The sequence below is a fragment of the Perissodus microlepis genome, chromosome 5 (genome assembly GCF_051167445.1).
Source record: "Perissodus microlepis isolate ML-2025 ecotype Zambia chromosome 5, ASM5116744v1, whole genome shotgun sequence".
Lineage (NCBI taxonomy): Eukaryota > Metazoa > Chordata > Actinopteri > Cichliformes > Cichlidae > Perissodus > Perissodus microlepis.
This window is the reverse complement of record NC_140465.1, coordinates 10,496,348-10,514,310: the sequence shown is the minus strand read 5'-3', so window position 1 is coordinate 10,514,310 and position 17,963 is coordinate 10,496,348. Positions and strand designations below refer to the sequence as shown.

The 17,963-nt window shown below is 40.6% G+C and overlaps 1 protein-coding gene across 2 annotated transcripts; it reads left to right on the top strand.

The window, feature by feature from the left end:
- The first annotated feature begins 54 nt into the window (after nt 1-54).
- On the top strand, nt 55-16,979 carry LOC146386617 (monocarboxylate transporter 2-like). 2 transcript variants are annotated; one of them, XM_084927772.1, is made up of 5 exons: nt 55-1,554; nt 2,127-2,347; nt 5,848-5,991; nt 9,251-10,054; nt 13,630-16,979. In XM_084927772.1, exons 2-5 carry the CDS (start codon nt 2,131-2,133, stop codon nt 13,902-13,904), a joined length of 1,440 nt encoding a protein of 479 aa, XP_084783898.1. In that variant the 5' UTR covers nt 55-1,554; nt 2,127-2,130; the 3' UTR covers nt 13,905-16,979. The 2 variants fall into 2 exon arrangements, with proteins under 2 accessions (XP_084783898.1, XP_084783897.1); XM_084927771.1 differs by having other exon boundaries at nt 55-2,347.
- The last annotated feature ends 984 nt before the right edge of the window (nt 16,980-17,963 follow it).

The window sequence follows — 17,963 nt, the reverse complement described above, 5'->3', positions numbered from 1 at the left end:
CTTTGGACCTCAACTGTATATTGTTGTGTTCCACTGTGATATTTTTGATCCTAAAAATGTTTCCTACCTTGAACTTCTCTGATACTTATACTGTAGCTGCTGTGTCACAGATAGTGGAAAGCTATGCCAGGTCATTTACATTCACTGGACACTTAGTGAGCAGTTGAACAGATGTAACTGTTATCTGCTCAGCTAATCACATGGCAGTAGTTTAACACTTTGAGACTTGCAAACATCGTCCAGAAGACCTGGTGGACTTTAAACTGAGCATAAGAATGGGGAAGAAGGGCGGTTTTAATGGCTTAGCGTGTGCATTGGTTGGTGCCAGAAAGGCTTGTTTCAGTGTTTCAAACTACTGAAATACTGGGATTTTCCTACATAACCATCTATAGGGTTTACAGAAAATGGCCTAACCAAGAGAAAGTGTACACTATTGGACGATGCCTTGATGCCAGAGGTCAGAGGAGAATGCCTAGTGTTCTTTGAGTTGATAGGATTATAAAAAAGTAGCTTAAATGATCAGTTGTTAGACCCAAAGTATGCAGAAGAGCATCTCTGAATGCACAACATGTCAAACCTTGAGGCAGATAGGTTAGAAAAGCAGAAGACCGCCCCTGTCAGCTAAGAACAGGAAGATTATGCTGTGTGCTGTGACATTTGGTAGGGTTAGAGTTTGCTGTCCATGGTCTCTGCATGGATCCTTTTCGCCCCGTATCAACAGTTCAGGCAGCTGTTTGTAGTGTAATGGTGTCAGGGTTATTTTTTTTTTTTTGGCACATCCTGAGCCTCTTATTGCCAACTGAGCATAATTTAAACACCAACACCCTCCATGAGTATTATTGCCAACCATATCCATCCCTTTATGGCTATAATGTACCCATCTTCAGATGGCTGCTCCCAGCAGGATAATATGCCACGCCACAAAGCTCAGATCATCTTGAACTGGTTTCTTCTTCACTGTACTCAAATGACCTCCACAGTTAGCAGATCTCAGTTCAGTAAAGCACATTTGAGATCAGAAATATTTCCAGCACCTTCTGTGCAATGAAGTTTTAAAGCACTTCTGAAGGCAAGAGTGGGTCCAATCCAGTACTAGAAAACTATACCTAATAAAGTGTCCAGTCTATGTGTATTTCACCCGGTAGAAGAGGCGGATCTTGAGTAGTTAGATTATGACCTCAATTAATAATGGGATGGGTTCAGATTAACTCATTTTGGCTTGGAAAACGCCTGAAAACCATCATTAAGTACATGAAAACATTTTGTCTGCCAAAGGTAAAGGACACACAGCCACAACAGCTTTCTTCCTGTTGTAATAGCTTAGTAGTTGTAGAATTTCGTTTTTCCTTCGGCTGTCATACTGAATGCCGCCGCAGACAGCAGTGTGGCTGAAAAACGCAGAGGAGACAAAGCTCATGTCCCATTGATTTAGTGAATCGGATCACCTCGGGCCCATGTGTGCGACATGTGACCAGCAGTCAAATAAAGCAGTAGGCTGGTGAAACTTTGGTCAGGAACTTCGTAAAGAGAGGCTGCGCAGACGCTCAGTGAACGGTAAGATGCAGTCAGGCTTTCTGCAGTATATCCACACACACTGGTTAACCGGTTTCTTTGTCCACGTGGTGGTGAGTAGCATTCCTGCCCCACTCTGCGCGGAACGGTTTAACGAGACGGAGTGATCGGAAAGTTATCTTGGCTTGTAAAAAACTAATGTGAAATTGCAGTGTCAGACCTTTGGGTCTTGCTGTATTTTAATACGTCTAGGGAAGAAATCACACATTTCCCATTATGATGACCACCACCAACAGCAGCAACAGTATATTACACAAGAGCTTGCTTTGTTGCGTAGTTTTGCAGGTTATTTCCCCCGCTTCTGTTTACAAACATGGCCGATGTGGTCTAGCATGTCGCAGAATCTGAAAACAGCCCAAACTTTAAGTTCGGTGTGAGTCCATGTCTCAACTACCTGTCAGCAAGTTTAGAGTGATGTTGAGACTTTTATTTTGAAATCCGACTCCTCGTTTTTAATTAATATGCGCTTGTGTGTTTTACTTAGATTGTACTGCTTTGTTCATGTATGCAGCGACTGTAACACTGTGTCCCCCTACACTGTACACTCTGAACAGGAACATGCCTCCTGCTCCAGCAGATGTTTTGGGCTCCAAGCCCCTGGATGGCGGTTGGGGCTGGATGGTGGTGATTGGGGCCCATATTTCCATTGGGTTTGCCTACTCCACACCCAAAGCCCTTTCCATTTTCTTTAAAGACATTCAAGAAGACTTGCAGGCTGGCTACAGTGAAATAGCATGGATTTCCTCTATTATGCTAGCTGCCATGTATGCAGGAGGTGAGTTGACTCTGTGTGTGCTTTATTGGTTAAACTGTTTCTAAGCTTTCCTATCCACATAGTTAGCATTACTGTATGCTTTATTGTTGTAGGGACTTTACCATACAATATAGAGCGCCTTAAGGCAACTGTTGTTGTGATTTGGCGCTGTATAAATAAAACTGAATTGAATTTGAATAGTCTTCTGCAGTCTGTTTTTGTCAGCTGTGATATGTGATGCTACATCAATAAATCACTTGGTTAGCATAAATATGATAATCTCAAACCCAGAGCTGCTTGGAATGCAGTGTAGTGTGGCCTCATACCTTTAGACCATCACACCTTTTGTAGTCAGCACCTCTAAATCAGTACTCTTATCACTGCTAGAGAACACATTTGTATTGGCTGGTAAATAATAGCCTGCAGGTTAACCAGACTGAGTTTTTTTTTTTCTTTGGTCTCTTGTTCTTTTGTGTTTTATTTAGTTGTCCTAGGGCTCTGACATACCACGTACACCCCATACTAGCACCGATCATGGTCTGTTGATCAGACTTTCTCTACACCTTCTGTAAGAAGTTGCATCAAGCATTACTAAAGCACAGCTTCAAACCAGCCGACAGCAGACAGATCAGTATTTTGAGAAGTCTGTTCTGTGCATTTGTACTTGGTGATAAGCATCATGAACACAAAAACCCAGTTTCATAAAGATCGTTTGTGTGGTGTCTGTGTCCGCTGCAAAGGCACGACTGTTGTGTATGGTTGTAATTTAGATTTAGAGAAATACAGTAACGAGTATAACTGGCTTTCACATGAGCGACTGCACCCGCTGCCTAATAAAGTGAACGTTGCTACCATGTAAGTCACCTGACCTAAATTTAAGTCTCTTCACTGAGGTCCAAAGGGAATTTATGGAAGTAAGCACCACTGCATGTGACATCTACATTTGGGTTTGTAGAAGTGAAGTCAGATGTCACAAATCAGACCCTACTTAAATATATTATATACTGTCTTCAAAATACTAACGTTGAGAATAAATAAAGGTAACAAAAACTGTATCTCTACGATTTTGTGAAGACATAAATATTTTATTCACTGCTGAAAGAAAAAAGTAGAATCTTGAGTTTTTATTTAGTGTGATTTTCTTCTTGTCTTTTTTTTTTTTTTTTTTTTACCTGAGTTTGTTAGTATCTGCTTTCAAGGTTGCAGGACAGCACGCTATGTTACTCACCTGCACTCAACTCAGAGCGGCCTAACTAGTGAAATATTCCCCTCCAATGTGGCTCAGGCACAGGACTTTATCATATTGTCCTTGGCAAGGATTCAACAATGTCACCTAGCGGAGGAGAAGGAAAGAGGGGAATATATCAGAGGAAGGTTCAGCACAGTGGGGACTGACACCAGGCCCCCATGGGAAAGACATGACAGCCTTTTCAGGAAACCTCTGACTCAACGAGTCACAATGATAAACTTATAATGGAAATGGATACGGTGGTAGAACAAGAGATGCCCTATTGTGACACGGCTACAGCGAAAACGATGATCTATCTTTGACCCTGCTTGGAACCTGTGTAACTGTATAAACAGCTGGGTGGATATTTGATTTCCCATACAGTGTTGTGCAGAAGTCTTGAGTCACCCTTCATTCCTTTATATTTTGCTAGAAAAATGGGACACAGGTGCAGCAATTTATTAAAACATGTCAAATCATACATGGAAATAGAGTATATATGGTAAAAAGAATAAATATTGTATCATTCTAACAAGCATGAATGTCAGTATTTGGTATGACCCCCTCTGTTCTTCACACAGCCTGATCTGTCTTAGGCACGCTTTCTTGATTTCTTTAAGTAGTCTTCAGGAATAGTTCTCCAGGCTTCTTGAAGCTGTTGTTTGGATCTTGGCTGCCTTTTGTTGTTTTCTGTTGAGAGTTTGTATTTTTATTTTTTAAATTCAGGTATGTGTTTACTGCATTTTATGGCATTGTGTGGTGGATCAAAATCTGTTAATGCTTTTCTGCATTTGTTATTCCATCAGTTTTGACAAGATGCCCAACACAACTGGCTGATATATAGCCCCAAACCATAACAGAGCCTCCACTGGTTGTAGACACTCACTGATCTGAACCAAAAGTTTCACATTTGGATTAATCACTCCATAAGACCTGTTGCCACTGATTTTAAGTCCAGTTCTTGTGTAACTGGGAATACCTCAGCCTTTTCTCCCTACGGCCTCCCTTAAGAATGCTTTTTCCCTATTTCCCAAGGACACAACTTCTACTTGTCCAGTTTTCCTAGATTTCTTTATGGACAAACTGCACCATGTTGAGATATGCAAGATCTTCAGCTAATGGCTCTTTAAGAATCACATTGCTAGTGCAAAAATGAAAGAAATTGGAACAAATTATTTGTTTTTGTGACATGCAAAAAGATTTAATCTATCACTGCTACCACCACTGAACTACACAGCTAAAAACAATTAAAGGAACAGCTTTTAATCAGAGTATAGCATCAGTTCAGTTAAACTGCTGGGATATTGATTAGGTAAGGTAAGTAGCAGAGGGGACTGTTAATCAGTTTCACCCACTTTGGTGTTAATGAAATTAACAACAGCTGCACTAGAGGGGCAACAATGAGACAACTGCTAAAACAGGATACTGCTAAAACTCAGTGATGCCTGCGTCCAGAGGAGAACAGAGGAGATTATCCGGTGTCTCATTAGGAGCGCACCCCAACGTTTTCACACATGCATGCAGGGTAATGGGGGACATACAACTAAGCATCATTGCTGCATCGTTTTTTTCCACTTTGATTTTTGGGGGGCAGGTTGATCACTTTTATTGCCTTCAAATGATGTGTGAACTTTTCATTCCTAACACAGTCCACATCAGTATACGTATCTTTTTTCCCCAATTGAGATCTGATGCGTTTTCAAAGCGTTCCTTTAATTTTTTTTTTCGAGAAGTCTGTGTAGTTTCACGGAGTTTGTCTTTTAGCAATAAGAATATAGAGGTTTTCATTATTCTGGAGAATGACTTGTGGTTCAATGTCACTCTTTCAGGCAAGGTTATGAATGAAGGAAAGAGTGACAGCATATAAAAGGCTTTTTAATTGCTGATTGATCACTGGGTGTAGTGTTTTACATTATCAGGGGAATGTTTAATGAGTTGCCAGGTTGCTTTGCTGTGGAGGTCTTCTGTCACCCTCTGTGATGTCCTTTTGCCCTTGGTTTAGATCAGGGATGCTCAACAGCTAATGCGCAAATAATAATGCTTTTCAGATAAAATGAACAGACATTAAAAAAAACATGAAACTCAAGTTATTTATTTTGTTTAATGAGCTATTCATTACAAAATTGTGTGGCAGAATTTAGCCCTATGATCACATGATGAATTTCACTGGTTTAGACCCATCAGTTTACCTTGAAGTAGTAGGTACCCGGATTACTAAAACTTTGGCGACATTAAGAAGTAACATAATACAAGAATGTACTGCTCGTTCTCAGTGCTCATCTGTTTTTTGCAGGACCGGTGAGCAGCATGTTGGTCAATCGTTTTGGGAGCCGACCAATTGTCATCATGGGTGGACTGATGTGTGGAGTGTCTATGGTAACCGCATCTTTTGGGAGCTCCATCGCTTATCTCTACTTCTGCATTGGCGTCATTGGAGGTACAGTACTTTTATTTCTAAGCAGTATGTGTTACTGCTGCTTGAACAGTTTTTACTTTTTGTGGTCTCACTTTGGGAATTCATAATTGATCACAGACTAAAACCAAGATATCATGCCATACTTGTTTACCATTCAGTTTGCATTCCCATCAATCCTGGTCCCAGTGGGATTGGGATGTTGGCAGTCTGCATCTTTTCACATCCCTTTTAGAATCTCTTGGTTCAGATCTGCTCCCCATAACTAGACTGCCATGCCTTTCCTGAAGGCCCTGGACATCTGCCCCGGCTCCTAGGGTGCAGTTAGAGCACCGAGGGGACCAGGACCAGGACAGTAATTAAGACAGAACTGTCTCTGATCCCAGAGAGCATGATCTTCCATGGCCCTCTGTACTCTTCCGTAAGCTCCAATCAGGTTCGTCACATGGGGGCTCTCTGCCATCCTAAGAGGCTCATTACCCAGCCAAGGGCCCCTGTGAAGGATTAATAGGCACAGCGAGTGGCTGGGCCATGTGTGGTGCCTGGGGCATGTGTGGGCTCTACACTGTTCCCCTGTGCCTAGTGCACTGACACACAGGCATTAGGCAGTTTTGCCTAGAAGTCATGCAGACATATGCTTACACATACACAAACACCTGCACATTAATAAAAAAGCACCCCACACACAGTGAAATACATCTCAGAATTATTCCTCCTCGTATACTCCTTCATTCACTCTCTCACTGGTATTTGTGATGCTGAGAAGCTGGTGAGGTATGCTGTCCTTGTCACTGGAATAATGAATCCTTCTGATTGGTTGGAGCACCTGCCTGGCACCGTTAAAGCACAACACAAGATCACATGAACAGTTTTGTGGTTTGTCTCTCTGCACACACCTCAGCTTTAACAATCTGTGTTGCTAAGATTGACTGCATTGGTTATACACACAGTGGACTTTTGTTCAATACACCAACTCTTTGAATTTTGGGCTGAAGGAAGAACAACACTCGGTGTATAAATGCTCAATCAACAATCTCTTTAATCAATGCAATTCTCTTTATTCCATACAACACTTTGAGCATTACAAACGTGCGGACGGGAGATGTGCACAGGAGGGTGTCCGGCAAATCTCGACGTGTCTGACCGTTTCTCACATTCTCAAAGCTTCGGCCCCCCTCCAAACTAAACATTCAGATTCTTTCTTTTTCTCAGTGAGCGTAAGTTATGACCTTGGCTTCCTGTGCAGTATGTTCTGTTCTTTCTAATCAGAAAAATAAGGCCATGATTCTCTGGAAAGAGTATTTCTTATAAATCAGCAGTATAATGCATCACAAAACAGTTTAATATCCCATACCTGTTTTTCTCAGAATAAACAATCAGTTACAATCAACAATCAATCTGCTGGTCCCTCTCTAGTCTAAACAACAGTGTTTCAGTAACTTTCTACTAGAAGATGGTTCCCTGTTATCTACTTTCTCCCAGGCAAGCGTGAGCGAGAGTCTACAGCATTCTACCCCCCAAGGACATGTAATCTAATGCCTTTATTTTCAGGGCCGTGTCCACTTAATACTACACTATATGGTTATATGGCATTTTAGTTAATATAAAGCATAGAATTGAGGCACTTCAAATAATTTAATCGCAACACTTTCTAGGACATTTTGATGGTAGTACATATTTATAATTGAACTAAGAGCGTCATTTAAATAGTTTATATAGTGCTTTTCACACACAAAATGATGACAAGATGTATAGTTTGGATCTTGTCCATTTAGTCCGTATGTAATACAAGAAATTTTAAACAAATTCTAAAGTCAACTGGGAGCCAAATTAAAAATGATAAAGCAGGGTTAATGTGAGCTCATTTACTAGAATGTGTTAGTGTGGTTGCAGCATTTTGCATTGCTTGGAGGCGTTAAAGATGTTTTATCTAAGCCTGTAAATAAGGCAATACAATAATCCAGGTGTGACAGCACAAATGCATGGAAAATTCCTCTATTACTATTTTTGGTACGTCATGATTTGGGGTTCCGTGATCATTTAAAACACACTGTTATGCATTAAAATGCATTAAAAATAAGATAAATAGAACACTTAATAGAACCTAAAGGGGTGTCAGTCTGTGCAGTCAGAAAGCATGAACCATTGTGAATCCATTTCACCTGCTTCGGTGCAAATGAACATGGCAACAGGTGCACTGGACAGGTACCAGGAACGTAGAAACTGTTTTGCATGTGGTGGCCACAGACCACAGGTTTGCCATGGCATCTCCAGACTCTTTCAGATCTGTCAGATGAGCTCTCAGCGAACCTGCCAGTTCTGATGTTCTCTGGCGAATGCCATTGGAGCTGCACGGTGCTGGTTATGAACACTTCATGGAATCTGTTTATGACACTTTGGTCAGAAACATGCACATGAGCAGCCAGCTGGAGGTCATTTTGCTGGGTCCTGTTCCTTCCCATACAAAGGCCTCCACACTCTTGAGACTGTGCTGGGAGACACAGCAAACCATTTTGAGAAGGTGATGTGCCATCCTGGAGGAGCTGGATTATAACTAAATGGTGCCATGTGGCTTTTTGGAGGTTGCCTTTCCAATGAAGACAACCTGTTGTCACTTTCACTTGCACCAAAACAAGTCTGGCAACAGCTTTAACATATGTTATTATACTGTGATGATTAAGTGTTCCTCTTAAGTTTTAGGGGACAGTGTCATAATTCGGTGACTTGTAGATGTCACATTTATTGGGATTACAGTCAGTCTTTTTAATTTAAAGTCAAAATAATGTGAAATTCCTCATTAGGAAAGAAAAAATTGCTAAATTACACTTTTTATGTCCCCCTAAAAGCCTAATATAGTAAATCCCCATTTAAATGCATTAAAAAAACAACCAAACAACAAAAACTTTATGCATCGTAAGAATACCCTGACATTAGAGGGAGAAATTCTAAACACCGTAGCTATCTAACTGTAACTCTTCATCTTCTTCAAAATAAGGTCCAATTAGATTAAAAATTTCTGCATAGAAAGGCAAGTGAGTAAATGTATTACCCAGGCTCTCCAATTTATTTCTACTTGAATGGAGAAATTATTTCTGAAATAATTCCAGAGTCCTGTAATGAGATTTTAGATGGCAAAAGTGAAATGAGATGGAACCTTAATGAGCAGCCGGCACATTTAGTCTTAATTTAATTAAGTGCCCTTTGAAGCTTAGGTTCAGTAGGGTTTTTCTTCCTGAGGGGTTTTGGAATGTGACTGAGATGTTTTCAATCTTTCTACATGCAGGTTGTGGACTCGCCTTTAACCTGAATGCATCTCTCACCATCATCAGTAAATATTTTCTGGCCAGGCGTCCTTTAGCCAATGGACTTGCTATGGCTGGCAGTCCAGTGTTCCTTTGTTTCCTGGCTCCTCTTAACCAATATCTACTGGGCACATATGGCTGGAGAGGAAGCCTCCTTATCCTGGGGGGTCTGATGCTCAACTGTTGTGTTGCTGGAGCCCTCATGCGACCTGTTTGTAAGACACTCTCTTGTGCACCGCAGCAAAACGTGGATCGGCCAAATAAGTGCAAGACTAAGATAAAAGGAAGCTGTGTGAAGAACACAAAGAAGTTTGTGGATCTGTCCTTTTTCAGGGACAGGGGCTTTGTCATTTACCTAATAGGAAATGTCATGTTCATCTTTGGAGCGTATGCACCCATTGTGTTCCTGTCTACCTATGCTGTTAGCCAAGGTGTTGAGAAGTACTCTGCGGCCTACCTGCTCTCCATTATGGGCTTTGTTGACATGTTTGTTCGACCCGGCACCGGCCTGGTAGCTAACAGCAAGTGGATCAGGCCTAGAATTCAGTACTTCTTCAGCTTTGCCATGGTTTTTAATGGAACGTGCCATTTGCTGTGCCCTCTGATGAAGAGCTATACCCTCCTGGTGGTCTACGCAGTATTTTTTGGTGTGGGGTTTGGGATGGTTTTCGCCCTGATATTTGAATGCCTCATGGATCTGATGGGAAATCAGCGCTTCCCCAGCGCTGTTGGACTTGTCACAATCGTGGAGTGCTTCCCCATGCTGCTGGGACCACCTGCTGCAGGTAACACATCCTTCATTCATACATAATCCTTTTTCTGTCTTTCTCTTACACAAGTACACATATTTACTCTTAGATCACTTAAGATTGCTTTATGCTGCTTCTTTCTACAACTGAGGCAAAGAGCAAGGTAATATATACTTACAAACATGCAGAAACACTTGGGGAAAAGAGAAATTTCCACCGTTACAGAGGAAATAACCGCTTTCAAGCGAGAGCAGCCTTGCAAACAATATTTGTTTGTTTATCTCTTTCATTAACAGGCTGTGCATTATGTTGCAGTAAAGCTTGGTAACAGTATCATTTCTCTAAGACAGAGCCGCATAACACTGAGTATGGATGTTTTGTATTGTATGAGACGCCCACACAAAGATGCAGTTCGTCATGGTGATTTCCTGCTGGAAAGAAGCCATCTATGCTCATGGGCACAGGCTTTCATGACATAATGGAGCATCTGGGGCAAATCCAGGCTTCATTTAAAGATAAGAAAAAAAAGCTGCATTTTATTTACAGTCTGACTTTAACCACAGCTGGAAGAACATTTGCAATAGCAACAGGTTGGGTATAAAGAGCATCTTAGTGAGGCACTCAGAAATACAGATGGGCAGTTTACCAGTAAGAAGCAAACTGTGTCTATATTGTGGAACAATTTCAGATTAATGTTTCTCAACATCAAATTGTGAAGATTTTGAATATCTTATCATTTACAGTACATACTATCATCAACAGATTCAGAGAATCTCTGTGCACATGAGACGAGGCCGAAAATCAGTACATAATGCCCATGAAGCACTGAATTAAAAATGGGCACAATTCTATTGTGACAGCTTTTCACTGCAGTGCCAGAAATATATCTATAAACGCAGCCCACTGTAACATCCAACAATATTTCATTGTTGAGGCTTTACGAGGTAAAGTTAGGGTGGTATTGTTTGTATTGTGGTATTGTTGGTTTTCATTGCAGTTATAAAATCATGTTGCAAAACTGATGGGGAAAAAACAATGCCAAACTTTAAGACTGATTCACTTATGCATGAATCTACATCATAGTGTATAAACGTCACATTAGGAAGCACACAGTAAGGTTGGGCGATTGGACCCACCGCTCTTGTAAAAGCCTTTGATCGTTTTTACGAGAGCGATTTATGAGTAAGTTTGCTAATAATGTTGGTTGAAGCTAACAAAAGCAGTCAATGGAAAAAATAATAGCGCTGTTTTAGCAGCACCGTATTCCAGCTGCGAACAAACCCACCCTCCTCAGAGTCACCCAAATGCAGCGATTCATTTACTTAAACTCATAATAGAGGGCCAAGTTAAAAATCTAAATATCTCTTCGAGCAAACATAAAAAAAACCCCAAACCCTCAGATGTAAAGTCTTTTGTGCAATTCAGTGCATCTCACATAAATAAATAAATGATTCAATAATCCAAAAAGTAGCTATATTAATACTGAAACAAACAAGAAAAGAAGGTAAAGTATTCCTTACGAATAAATTCTAAATGCGTAAATCAGTCGGTGCGTGATTACATTCCCCCGCCCATCAAAAAGTCACCTGCACGAATATATCGCCTGTCGTCATTTATTGGATTGACGAATGTCGGCTGGAAAATTTTTACATATCCCCCAACCTTAGCACACAGTACTACACTGACCACCTGTTCAGCATTTTGGCTCATTGTCCCTGTAAAACAAAAAGAAAAAATCTACTAACATTACTATGAGATACAGTGTAATAGCCATTTTAGCCTAGAGTTGATTTTGCAATATCAGTCAAAGTATTTCCTCCTTTTGTCAAAAAAAAAAAAAATGATGGCATCATTTGCATGTTGCTTTTTTAAAATAATTTATTCCCCGACTCTTACTGCTTTTCTTAACAAGTCGAGGCGGACCTATTTTGTCCGATAAATTAGTTACCATCTTCTACATGTAACTTTTTTCTTAACTTGTGGCCATCTTTCTTCATGCATGTAAGGATAGACTACAATACTTGTAGGTGTACGCTCCCTAGTGTTTTCAGAAATTTGGTTTTGAAAGGTATTTATCATTTTTGGTGATGTCTGTCAATAACACATACTGTATTGCAGTGAGCAAGCCATTCTCTCTGTTGTTGCTCAACTTGTTCACCAGTGTTCATACAGGCCTAATGTCCTACATAAACAAGGTGAGGATGTACAGTAGTTTAGCTGAACATGACTTAATCAGCTGTGAATATCATCCTGCCTCCAACCTGACTTTTAATGAGGTGAAAAGTTACAGGCCCCCCAGTTAGTCTAGAGCGACCGTGTTCCGAGGCGCTCATTTAATAGGGTAAATAAGTGCCTCCCTGCACGTCTAACAATCTCCTCCAGAGGGCTCAATCGTTATGTCTCCCCTATTCTGCTTGTTACTGCTCCCCCAAACCTTCGGGTCAATCCAATTAGGAGGAAGTGAGGTAAGTGGGTGTAATTACCCTTTTGCTTTGGGTGTTTAATGACGCTCAGTTCAAACTCTCGTCATTAAAGTCCTGTACCTGGGCCATAATTAAGCTGTGAATACATTAAAAAAGAGGTGACTATGCCAGATGGACTTAATTACTGCTTAGCCAATCAAGGGCTGTCTTAATGAGGGTGATGGTCATTGGAGTACAGGCACCAGATGAGTGCTATCAATCAGATAATACAGCCGGCATTGAGATGGTTGAAATTGATCCAAATGCAAAGTGACCCCCTCCTAGTATTGTACAGTACATTGCATTCAGTCACACAAACATTATTTTAACACAATCTTCCACTGCAAAGATGGCAGGTGGTATAGTTAAGGAGATCTGCTAAGGGAATCAGTTTAATTTCCTTATAGTTTAACATCGTCTTTAATTGGTTTCAGAAGGAGACGGTAGCATGTTTGTACTAAATGTGCTTCCTAATATGTTTGACAAACATCAAATTTATAAAACTGGCCTGATGAATAAACACAGTCATCTTTACTAACTAGATGTTTAATAGTGGAAAGAGAAGGGAAGACTCTAGGAGCAAGAGAAAATAAACAGAAACTAATCCTGCTCAAAATACTTCGGCTTCTGAGGCGAGCTGCCATGATTCCATACGGCTTTAAGGGGGATTGTAATGCAGTGAGGTGGACAGTACTAGATGCAGAGACTGAGAGAGATAGCGACATTCGCCTATCGATCCGTGTCTGGAGGGGAAAACGGGGGTCGGGGCGACTTGTGGACTTAGGGCTCAGAAAAGCCGCAGGCTCAAATCTGATCTAAACCACATTTGTCACTTTTCTGCAGACTTGAGCTGGATATTTATGGTTCTGAGAATATGCCTCTCTTCTGATTCGTTTTGGTAGCAGCCATCCAAATTGCCTTCCCGGCGATTCAGGAGAGCCAAGAAGGGTGTAATGGCCCCGTCATTTCCGAGATGGCTCTTCTCAAATTGGCCTATGCTCACTCTCGCTCTCTTGCACGCACTCATAAGCAATATCTGAGTCTGATCTTCCTCTTCACCTTCAAACTTGCCGTCTAGACGCTATACTCTCACTGTGCTGTGTTTCCTTTGATTAGTTTTAAATATTCTTTCTGGCCTCCTCCACACAGGGTTACTGGTAGACATCTTTGGCGACTACAAGTATCTTTTCCTCATGTGTGGCTCAGTCATCACGACTGGCGGGCTTTTTCTCTTCGTCATGAACATCTACAACTACCACATGCTGGAGAAAGAAAAGAGAGCTAAAGACCGAGAGCGTAACCAAACTAACATAGAGAACCAGGAGCAGATGAGCATCTCAGCGGCAGAGATGGAGCAGCCTGAAGCTGAGGAGAAAGAGATGAGCGCAGCCCAGCAGGACCCAGAGAGCGCCGAAACAAAATGAAATGTGATTGCTTTATTTAGCGTGAATGCAGCGGGGTGATAGTTGTAGCTGTACAGGTTGATCTTAGCACAGATTGCTTTCTGCTTGCTCACACTCATTTTTAACAGACTGATTTATTCGTTCAGTCAGTCGGCAATTACTTTGACTTTTGATGAACTGTACAGTCTTTCAACCAGCAGACAACACAGAGACTACAGCCATGCTAACAGGTTGTATAGCAACTTGAGCTAATTGCTAATATCGGCGCGCAAAGCTGCTTAACGTTGTTAAACGTGGAGATTTCTCACTGGTATAGATTTGACTATATTCACCATGTTAGCTTAGTGTGTTTACTTTTTTTTAATTACTTTTGCTAATTAGCACAAGGTAGCGCTAAAGCTGATGGAAGTTTTGCTGTACAAGCCATACATGAACAACTTTGACCTGATTATGGCTCTTGATGAAGAATTGAAGATGGTTAACCAATTTTTTTGAAAGTTTAAAAGTTTTTTCCTGTGCATGTGAGTTTGTGCAGACTGTAAGTAAATATCAGTATTGGGTCAAGTTTTTTTTAAAATGAGAAATGCATCTTGTTGGAGTACCTTTTGTGTTACCAAAAACAAAACCCTTTTTGCAATTCATTCTTGATCCTGCCAGTTATTTTGTTCTGAAGGCACAAATCTTATTATACATTAACCTTTTGATTTGTATTGATCTACCTCATCGCAAACCGGTATGAGCGCCTTTTACTCTGTAAACAACAAAAAGCTGTTTGTTTTTCCACAGAGTAGGATGGGGAACTAAAACTAGAAGTTATTATTTCTGAGTAGACTCACTGGCATCATCCTCTTTATCAGTGGACCTCGCCAGCAGCTGTGTTGTGAAGCTGTTGTGCTTTTTCACATTTCAAGCAGAGCTGTTTGTAGCTGAGAGACATTGTTTTCTCAGACACAGTCTGTGATTTCTTGTATTGTTGTTCTTTTTTCTGCACAATTGAAAAGTGATGCGAATATTTACTGTAAAAAATGTAAATTCTGGAATTTACAGTTTGTTGATCAGGTCATGTTGTCAAAATGATATGATGCTACCCTGTGCATCAAGTTTGGTTGAACTCTTGATGGTTCAGGAGGGGTTTGTGGACAGACAGAGATTTCTGTTTTTATAGTAAGTTACTGCAAATCTCATGTTTTTATTATTTTTCTCAGTATGCTTCAAGGTTACATGACACTTTCTAGAAAATTAGTAAATTGTCCCACAGCACTAAGGCCACACAGTGATTCTTAAAATGAAAGAGAATTGTATTTTCTATCTTTTTATATAATGCGCTGGTAATGCAGATGTGTCTGGGATTTTCTTTTTTGTTTACTGGGTTAAAAAAAAAGTTACATTTGAGTAGTAATGGATGGAATAGATGCCATGAATTGCAAATGTGTTATGTTACCCGTGACAACAAAGAAATAAAAGAGTACTGTCACAAAGTACAAAGCTAAGACCTTTAGCTATATGTCAAACTTTAGCTGCTCTAAACAGCTAATTTCTCTCCTTTTTAAATATCAGTCATCTCTTTAACATTCATGGGGAAATTATGACCAGCATGTTTTACTAATTTACAGTCATCTGTCCACTCTGTCAGCTCTCTAGAGGTATGATATTTGTACAACTGCACCTGCCTGGACTCTGGAGCAATGTTGAATTGTGTACTTTCCTTTAAACCTGTGATGTTTTTCCATCGTTGTTTTCACCGTACTGAAAACACTGATAACATATTTTGTTGTAGTATTGCACATGCAGTGATTACATTTTATAACTTCTACTTTCTGTATGTGAAATACTGTATCTGCTGATCCATATTTTTCCATTTTTTTTGGTTGGTCTTTGTAAAGTCTGTAAAGTTTAAACATACACTAACAAAGCCTGTTGTTGGAGTCTTAAACTGACTTTAATTCTGTAATCAACAGCACATGATAACACCTTTTTAACCTGTTTAACCGTTTGTCAGTATTTATTAATTTCAAGCTGAAACGCAAACTAACGAGTGCCCCAAAATGATGCCATAATTTTGTGTTGACATTTAGCAGTCACATTTATTTTATGGAGAAGATGGATTTGTATAAACTGTTAATTGATTTAATGCTATGTATTTGCTTTTCTTATTTGATTTCTTTATCTGAGTAACAATTTTAAGGTTTACTTTTCGAAACTGTTCTGATTCTTTTGAAATTTACACACCAGATCTGACATATTTTTTATCATGTGCGCATTGTACCAGTATGTGGTTTATCTATGTAGATGATTATTTAGGTCTTCAAATGAGAAGGATGAATAGCCCTGTTTAATTTCCCTCCTCACTTTTTGCACTATCCAGCGTGCTTTTTTTTGCATTTCACTTTCATCCGGCGATGCTCAAGAAATGCCATCAAATCAAGATGTAGCGTGCAGCTTTTTCAATGTTGCCGCCTGTGTCCAATTTTTCACGACAATTAGAAAACTGGGGAACAAGTTTGGAAATGTCAGCCGCTTAAGGGTGTGAGCGCCTAATGAACCAAAGCCCGGCTGTTCCAGGCTAGTGCTCTTGTGTGCGGCCTCACACGCATCAGCAAATCAGTGGGCCAATAAATTAGAAATGCACAGGCGAGTACACATACACACGTGTTTGCTATCTCCTGTCCCTTTGCTGAGTATTATACAAGGTCTTTGGACATGACAAGGTGGAAAGATACCCGAGAGACGAGGCTGCGGTTGCAGCGGCCAGGAATCCGTTTGTCATTATTATATTCACTCTCACCTCGTGCTCCCCTCTGGCCTCCTGACCCTCCTCTACAGGCTGCCCTTCTCATAATGTTTGTTCCTGTGGAGTTCCATAAATGTTGTCCTCCATGCCCAATGGTAAAAAAAACACAAGACTTCTGGATCTCCAGAGGGTCTTGGAGGTGGTCCAATGACTAGGCAATGCTGGGTGAAAAGTGCTGTGGAGCAAAAAATAAACAGCCGTGAATAAAATGGCTTGAGGGTAGTTTACACTTCTGCATTGCTGTTTAGTAATTTCACAGTTAATGCAATGTTATGTGATCATGATCTCAATAAACACGGGCTACGTCCTTACTAAAGGGTTCTTTTGGTGTTCTTTCTCCTTGCATCATGGGTTTTAGTGTCTTGCCCAGTAGATCTCTGTCTGCTGAGGTTACAGCAAAATGTAATATAATTGCAAAATAACTGGAAACACTAAGTAGCATCTGTGGCTGTAAATGTAAACAGGAAGAGTAGTGCTAGTGTTAGAGTGCTTCTTCCTTATCTGTTTATGATGACTACAATTAGAATGCATCCACTTGTTCTAAGTGTAACTGGCAGCTCTCAGTTACAGTAACTGTCAGTCGGTGTTAAAGAGGTAGCGAGCTCAGGAGTGTGTGAATCTAAGTGGGTATCACTCTTCATAAAGCATCCTACGTACGCCACGAAACGTTCTTAGACTAGTGTGTGGATGCTGACTGTCAGCCGTTCTCTTGACCTTTGGATCTGTGCAAATCAGATCCTAGTTGTCTTACACAAGCGAAAAGTTGGAGACAAGCAGGAAAGAAAGAATGTACTCCCGAAGGGCTCAAAGAGCACTGGCATCTATCAACAGAAGAAATTGAATGGGATGTTTCGGAGCAGCAGAGATTAGATAGACCCGGGGTTGTTGAGCAAGCAGAGGCACCCGATGTAATGGTTTCCTCGCTGCAGTGAGATCAAACTTATAGAAGGCAGCAAAGGAGGACAAGTCTGCGCACACATAAATACACAGACACACTGCGAAGCCTACAGTGGCCTTTAGGGTTAAAGAAGAGATGTGGTGCATGGTTATTTGCTCAGGGACTGCACTGTATAGGATGAGAAGATGACACTGGAGAGGTGCTATTTTCACATTAGCCACATTTTCATTAGCTCATGCAGACGCTAGGTTTCGTGTGATTGATTTCAAAAGTTAATCAAATCAGAGAGATTATAGATCAAGTTTAATTGAGTACAGTTGGAAATACAGTGCTGTGCAAAAGTCTTGAGCCACAGTTGACAGTTCTCCAGGTCTCTAAAGGTTTTCTTTGG